General features: G+C 38.6%; 2 protein-coding genes across 3 annotated transcripts; both read right to left on the bottom strand.

Moving 5' to 3' along the window:
* Nucleotides 1-102: 102 nt before the first annotated feature.
* On the bottom strand, nucleotides 103-6609 carry LOC134191221 (two pore channel protein 2-like). 2 transcript variants are annotated; one of them, XM_062659819.1, is made up of 32 exons: nucleotides 6466-6609; nucleotides 6346-6395; nucleotides 6046-6122; nucleotides 5909-5974; nucleotides 5738-5852; nucleotides 5565-5681; nucleotides 5322-5399; nucleotides 5220-5257; nucleotides 5084-5162; nucleotides 4971-5015; nucleotides 4792-4906; nucleotides 4656-4721; nucleotides 3826-3890; nucleotides 3647-3747; nucleotides 3509-3590; nucleotides 3240-3332; nucleotides 3053-3175; nucleotides 2936-2989; nucleotides 2837-2878; nucleotides 2043-2090; nucleotides 1929-1967; nucleotides 1827-1870; nucleotides 1667-1772; nucleotides 1488-1559; nucleotides 1342-1424; nucleotides 1216-1288; nucleotides 1072-1154; nucleotides 928-1009; nucleotides 799-873; nucleotides 624-736; nucleotides 492-569; nucleotides 103-177 (listed from the first exon to the last, which is right to left on the bottom strand). In XM_062659819.1, exons 1-31 carry the CDS (start codon nucleotides 6554-6556, stop codon nucleotides 497-499), a joined length of 2388 nt encoding a protein of 795 aa, XP_062515803.1. In that variant the 5' UTR covers nucleotides 6557-6609; the 3' UTR covers nucleotides 103-177; nucleotides 492-496. The 2 variants fall into 2 exon arrangements, with proteins under 2 accessions (XP_062515803.1, XP_062515802.1); XM_062659818.1 differs by lacking the exon at nucleotides 103-177 and having other exon boundaries at nucleotides 351-569.
* Nucleotides 6610-6669: 60 nt separating this feature from the next.
* LOC134191160 (torsin-1A-like) lies at nucleotides 6670-7951 on the bottom strand. Its single transcript, XM_062659742.1, has one exon. The coding sequence runs from the start codon at nucleotides 7896-7898 to the stop codon at nucleotides 6894-6896; it is 1005 nt and encodes a 334-aa protein (XP_062515726.1). The 5' UTR covers nucleotides 7899-7951; the 3' UTR covers nucleotides 6670-6893.
* Between the last annotated feature and the right edge of the window lie 12 nt (nucleotides 7952-7963).

Below are 7963 nucleotides of genomic sequence, written 5' to 3' on the forward strand. Positions count from 1 at the left end.
TGTAGAATTTCTGCAGCTGGCTACTCTTGTAACCCTGCACAGGCATCAATCTTTCAACCAACCCTGTTCTTCATTTGTTACAGAAACATTGTTGAACCCGTTTAGGATTCTGATAACTGAGCTACTGGTTGTTTGCATGCCAGCCTTCACTCAAGGAATGCAAATAGAAGGCAGCTACTACAGAATGAAACAAGAAACAAACACAATTGCATCACCGATTCCTGGATTAGTGCCTGCTTATGACAAAGTATTTGACAATACTCCTAGCCTCAAACTTCCAGACCAGAGAGCTTGAGAGCATGCGAAGCACTCTGGTCTGAAAGTTTGAGGCAAAAAAATACTCCCAACTATTAAATTGATATCACAAAATACACTTTTTCTGTATTCATTACCCTGGTACTACCAGTAGTTATATCTACAGCTATGACAGTCAACAAAACTCTATTAACAAGATGACAAAAACAATTTAATTATAACTCACGTATACATACATTGGTCAAATAACTAAATTCTCATGTCTGTGCAGTTCGTGCATGATTTCTGCTTCACCTGGCTCCACAAGCTTGTCTCTACAAGTAATCAATCTACAAAATCTCTCGATTAAGACACACTGCTGCACACACCTGAAGATCTGGTGAACAACAACTGCGTCTGTGACATCAACTGAGATGCGTCTATCCACTGTAGATGGACGACGTAGTTCAGAACTGGCTACAGCTGGTATCGAGTCACTCTCCTGTATAATGTAATGTAATTTAGTATTAACCAACCACACACCAGGATGCCAATTCCACTTGCCAGCCATCTGACACGGGCACCGGTAACATCTCTTTCACCAGTATTTTTACTTTCTTCCCATTGTGAGATGAATGCCTAAAAACAGCAACATGATGACGCTACAACCTTACCTATTCGACAGCCACAAACCTCCAAAACAAGAGCAATAAATATATTAACACAAAGAACAGCAGACACCAGCCACCAGGCAATGAAGTATAGCTGTGACCATCTAACACAGTAAGCACATGCTATCAAAGAAATCGAAGAAACACAACTACAGAATTAGCTCACGGGCTGACAGCACGCTTGTAAGCTTCAAGAAACACAAACCAATTATTGACTACCATGACATCCCATAAGACAACCAGTGCAGCCTGCCATTGGATATCAGTTTGATATAAAAAAAACAGATGTCAAAATTGGCTACAAACTCACAGCAAAGTCGTTGAAGTTGTTAGGATAATATCCCAACTGCTCATAACTGCCACATTTGTTATACTGTTCAGCACTGTAACAGAAACACTGAAAACCAAATTCACCCAGTTTGTAAACCATTCACACTTTGTTCTATTTATGTCACTCAATCGAACATCTATATCAGCAAATATCTGCATACCCAAAATTGCAAAGAAATAGTAAACAACCTGCAAGCATAAGATGTGGCTGCAAATCACAAATGTGGAGTATGTAACACTTGCTGTCGTTACCACTAAAATTCCAATAAATGGGACCAAACTCTTTCCCAGTTCAAGTAGTGTACTTGTGATCAGGGAAAACGTCTACCAGACATGAGATATCAATTAAAAAGCAACAGTGATACAAGTTTGTTATTCATTGAATAAAGTTATTCAAGTACTGTACCATTGTCCAAATAAATAACCCAAACCTTGATGTGAGGAACGATCTGTAGAACACGCAACAGAATAACAATGCTGACAACACGATAGAGCGCCCACAGTGTCCTTGATGTCACCACTCTATCCTCTGTTTTCCTATAACGCATTCAACAGTCAAACAGAGAAAACAGTTGAAATCAAAATGCTTACTGAAAAGGATATGGGTCATAGCAAAAGATAGCAATTTGCAATGCCTAATTTCAAATACAACAAATTAGACAAACAAAATTTTTGAAATCATATCGTATTGACCATTAAGGCCAGAGTAACTAGGCCATTGAACACGTTGCCCTATGACACAGAACACAGTAAGAAGATCTTTAAACTAACAAAGCTGCAGTACGTTTAACCAATCCAACAAATAACCTTGTGTCTCGTGTATTCTTGAAAACCAATGACCAACAATATGAAAACCTAAAGCAAAACAAACAAAAGCTACACAAACACTGTCCAAACTCATTAAAGTGTATGTACTCAAAAGTCAAGCTGTCATACACTAACTGACAATGCAGTCAGCAGCATGCAAGCAAAACAATGAAAGAAACCAATACACCCACAAGGGATTAACACTTGTGCACGTGCCCGTGCACACACACACACACACACACACACACACACACACACACACACACACACACACACACAAAATGGACAAATGTTAAGCCCTCCACGTCTTTCGACATCGACCTTGAGATCAGTTGCGAAGATAGCTCCCCCTGCCTCTAGAGACAGAGCCTCCATGCACTACGTGGAGTCTTGGGCCAGCGCTACAATCCACCTGGAGCTTGGCCAAAGTCATCCAGGGGCACTGACAATGGCGCAGCTCTGGGACTGGAGACCAAGGCCCACATGTACTCGTCTGCTGCGTGATGTTGCTGCCAAGCCAGCAGACATGTTCACTCCAGTCAATGACCAGGTACTCATTTATACTCCTGAGTCGAGAGAAGCAAGTGTGGGCGAGTTTCTTGCTCAAGGAAACTGCGACAGTGTCGCCTCCACCAGGATCAAACCTTCAACCCTCATCACGGAATACGAGATCCCGGATGTCATCACCAACGCTCTACCATCTGCTCCACCGCCCCCCCCACACACACACACAAAAACAAGCAAGCAAACAAAGCATCAGCACACAATGCCGTCTGCAGGCAATTTTGACAAACCTGCTCAATGACATAGTAGAAAATGAATGACATATTCACAAGCTACATTACAAACAATATGCAAATAAAGGCAACACCTATGCCAAGCAAACAACCAACCGCCAAATGATCATCTCGAGACAAACTGCTATCATACTCAGTTGAAATATCAACCTATTAAAACCACAAACTATCAAACATTCAATTACCAGATAACTGCCATGATGTATAACATACTGTAAGAACAATGCAGTTTGTTACTGACACCAAAATTTGAAAGTAGCAAAACCACTTGTGAAGAACTAGTTTCTGTAGAAATCGAATGATGGTGTGAAGTGAGTAGGTAAACCTGTCAGGACTCTAAAAATCAAACACAACACGTTGCACATACAACACGTCAACGATTTCAAAATGGGTGACCAACAGGTGCAAATGTACTTGAATCTTGATACAGGATATCAAAGAAGTCTTTGAATTGCTCACAAGTCATTACATCTGTTGACCATATGTCAAGGTGCTAAAAATCCAACAGTCAACAAACCAACATTCAAGACTCTTTCAAAGTAATGTGTCTAACTAATATCATCGTATTGATTTTATCAAGAAATGTTTAAGTACTAATAGCAGTATACGAGTATATCTAATTCTTTCTACAATTTGGTCTAAAGTCTAACAAGACAATGTTCACTATACCTGATGCATAAAAGGTCTATGTTTTGATGGAATCATTACTCTATCAATGAGACTTTTGACAAGTGTGATATTCACTACTTCCCTACAAGAAAGACAACCCTTCATACAACCTATGCAATAAACATGTTCATTGCTTACCCTGATGTGCTAATACTTCTGTTAGCTGAATGATGTTTCATCACTTCAAATGCAGCACGAATACCCACACGTCGTCGAAAAAAGCTAGCCTGCATTGATGTCTAGCAATGGTGTAATGAAAACATAAAGTATCACTTTGACTACAGTCCAACACAAATAATTCAAAATGCAAAACAAACCGACAGATAGCCTCGAAACTGATTGTATATGACGGCAGTTAGAAGATTCAGAAAGATGTAGAGACCTGAAACAACCACATTACTTTTTAAAACAACCAAAGTACAGTAAAGTACATCAAAAAGTGAAGTACATCAGCAGAACAAGATTAATTAATGGATAATCAAGCAGACAATGAATTTTTAAAAACACAACACTTTGAGATCAATGACTCTTCCTGCATTTGTACTGAGAGATGCTCGTATAGATATGTCTTGCAGTAGCAACATGTTTTAGTTATTAGACATTCAAACAATTATCAAGCTGACTTTGTCAGCTGAAGTTTCTTAGATGAGCTCTACTTCAATTTTCACCCATTAATTAATGAAAACTACAAAATTAGTGTCAACAGGTTGAACAAAAAAGCATAAGAGCAAACTCACAATAAAAGTATTTCGTCTCATTTGATTTTAGAAATTAGTTGGTTGTGTAAAGTTATACTACAAAGGCAACATTTAGTAGAGCAACTCGTGGTATGAGCATTTGTCTCAGTTAGAAAGTTGGCATCAGGATTCTCAATTACCAACTATTAACTAGACAACCTAAAGTTTCTGTCCTACTGTGTGCAACATAAAGTTTATAATAAGTCTGATTCAAATAATGACAATGCAAATGCCATATTTTAAAAGTTGTAAGTTTAATATTTTAAATTTAGCAAATTTGTAAGGTACCGTAATTAGCTAGCATGTGCTCACACACAAACGAACACACACACACACACATGCACACACACACACACACACACACAAACAAACAAACACACACACACACACACACACACACACACACACACCAATTGAGAGAAAGGCAATGAAATAAAGAGCATACAATCGATTTTCTCTATAAGCCGGCAACATGACTAAATAAACACACACAAACTTCAATTAGTCAATCTACGCAAACTACATCACCAAGTGCATACAACAAACCATCTGGATTATTTGCTGTTGTGAGAAGTACCAACAAACTTATAAACGCAGTCCCAAGAGAGCTGAAGTATTTCTCAGACTCAGTCAAGAGCGTAACATCATGTCTCTTTGCCAACTACATCACCAATAAGAAATTAAATTACAAATACATCTTTCTAATATATTCATGAAGTACAAACATGAGCTTCCAGTAATACATTCGAACCTGTAATGTTTTTCATTGGCTACGTAACACAAAACATTTGCTACAATCATAAACAAATTACCATATTGACAATCACTACTGTTACACCTGTGTGACTTTTCTTGTAAACAGCAACATGCCTAACACTGTGAAAAAATAGAGATGAAGAGCAAGAAGAAACAGAACACTGCAAAGCATAAAAACATAAATAACCTGACAAAAAATGCCATTTATTTGAGCTCACCCCACAATACCAGGCAACGTTTTGTTGATCGACTTCAGCTATTAAAAATTAATTGAGAAATAAAGTCAAAAATAAAGTCATTCTAAGAGTTAGCAAACAGACTGTTTTCTTTAAAAGCGATGAATATTGCAGCAAAAAGAACGGTCGAAATAATCTCCTCCATTTGGTCACATGCGCAATCTACAGAAATGTTGATAAATACACTCAAATTAATAAAACAAAATACATAACTAAGGTTTGTATCATTAAAATCTTGTAACGTTTACCAACATCAAAACATTATACTTGTACTGTACATCATAAAATCAGTCTTCTGTTTGTCTGTTTGTATGTTCTGTTGCATACCTCTCGACAACTCATCCCAACAGTTGCTCCCCAATCACTCATTGATACAATAACAAGCACGAGGTAAACAACAACCCACGGCCGTCGCGTTGATCGTTTAAGTCCAAGAAGATAAATCTAAATTAGAGACGTGTGACTAGATACCGACTTCAAATAACAAACACAAAGCACACCTTTGTGATGACATCAATCAAAAAGATAAAAAGACATACAAATTCAATTGCCTCCATGACACCACACGGAGCTTCGAGTCTATGACCTGCAGCTCGTGCAGGATCAGAACTTTTACTAAACAATAAACAAACTGATTAGATGCAGAAGCATCAGCAACCTCTTATCCACACCTTAATGATGTAGGACGCTCAAAAAATGCCAGGATTAATATCGTAAAGATAGTAAATCTCAAAAACCTGATCAACAAAAAATCAAATTTTAAAAGTATGAAGACACAGAATGGTATCCAATGACAATATACACGTACCATTGTGCAGGTCTGGAATAATACACCTGATAGACTTTGAGAGCAATACGATCAATCTTGTGATGAATAGAGCGATACTAAAACATGTAGACACATACAGTCACAGTCACACGCTATGGACACGGACACACACACACACACACACACACACACACACAGTGACACACACACACACACACACACACACACACACACACACACACACACACACACACACACACACACACACACACACACACAGACAGACAGACAGACACAGACACACACACACATCCCACTGCAACTGAACTGTTAGACAACCTTAATAGCATCTTTTACAAATACGACGGCTTGCTCTAACAGCAGGCTGCCTACAAAATTGAACAATAATAATAACAGAACTCAATTACGCGTCGATATGTGATGTCATTCTATGCTTACTTGATTCGTCTTCGTGTACAACAGAACGTCGATCACGACGCCAAGTAACAAGAGGCCGACGATCACGATCCTCGAACAAATTATTAGACATTGCGACGACAGCTGTGTAGGTGTACGCTCAGCTCAACTTGATGGTCATATGACTATCCCAAATATATTACGCATGGCGCAGGAACCAACGCGCGTTAGTAGCCAGACCGTCATCCAAGCTACTTACACTTGTACTTATTTCTTACACTTACTTATTTTGATGGCGCTTCGAATAATGGCGCTTGAAATGGTATAAACAAGAAGAGTCCTCAATGTCTCAAGACTTGAAAACACATCACACGTATAACAAATATATACCAACAAATACAAGTAGCAGCAACAGACTTCAATTTCATCAAATTATCACTGCATACATTCTTCTTACAAAACTATGGTTATCATTCATCACTGAGAACATCCACTTTACTTCGTACTTTTTTACATCCCGATGTAGCATATAATTGCTCATTTGACGGCCAGTAGATATGCTCATTTGCTACAGCATTAAGAACTTCCCCACTGACCAGTTGGCCTTGACGTCGCATCTCAGCAGCTGCACACTGTTTGATATGTACTCGTTCCAGGGGCAAAAATGGAACAAAATAATCAATCAGATGGTTCTTAATCAAGTTAGAGTGCCACAAACTGCCATCTTTTTCTCTGTAAGCATCTTTACTGAGATAAAAATCAAGTTCTTTAATTGTGACATCTTCTCGTTGTTTTCCCGAATTCCATTGTTCCAACATATAGTTGTTAATTCTCTGTGCGCCAGTGTTGCTCAAAAATATAAAGACAAACTGACGAAAATTAACGCCTCCAACTTCCGAATGATGATCAACAAAAGGATACACAACATCAATAAGCCCAGGAGGCATCTTATCCATCTCATCAAAGATGAACAGAGAACGACCACATTTCCGACCAGCACTCATTATTCGGTTACGAAGCTCAGTTTTGTAAAACTCTACTCTATCTGAATGTGGAGCATCAAAAGTGGCAATATATTTATGAACAAACTGACTTTTCATTCCTTTTCTAAAGGTATTGTTAGCAATTATGTCACTGATGAAATTCTTTCCACTACCAGTACCGCCTTGAAATGACAAAACTAGAGCTTTCTTTGGCTCATTTTTGAAATGTCCTCTCAGAACTTTGACTACAACTTCTGCTGCTAGATGCTGTCCAAAGACATGCTTTTGAAAATCTTCCTTCAACGAAGATAAATCAAGTCCGATCCATTTGTCACCGTAACAGCATTCTGTTACCATACACTTGACTTTGTTAAAGCCCCAAGATGCGGCTGCGACGCCGACAGAAAACAAATCGACTACAGCATGTGCGCCAGTCGGAAAACACAAAGCTGCAATCAAAACGAAAAGACCAAGACGTCTCTCCATAGTCATATTCAGGTACAAAATTGCAAAGCAAACACGAGAGTGGCACTAGAATCACAGATTTTAACGTCCTA

Source organism: Corticium candelabrum, chromosome 15 (genome assembly GCF_963422355.1).
Source record: "Corticium candelabrum chromosome 15, ooCorCand1.1, whole genome shotgun sequence".
Classification (NCBI taxonomy): Eukaryota; Metazoa; Porifera; class Homoscleromorpha; order Homosclerophorida; family Plakinidae; genus Corticium; species Corticium candelabrum.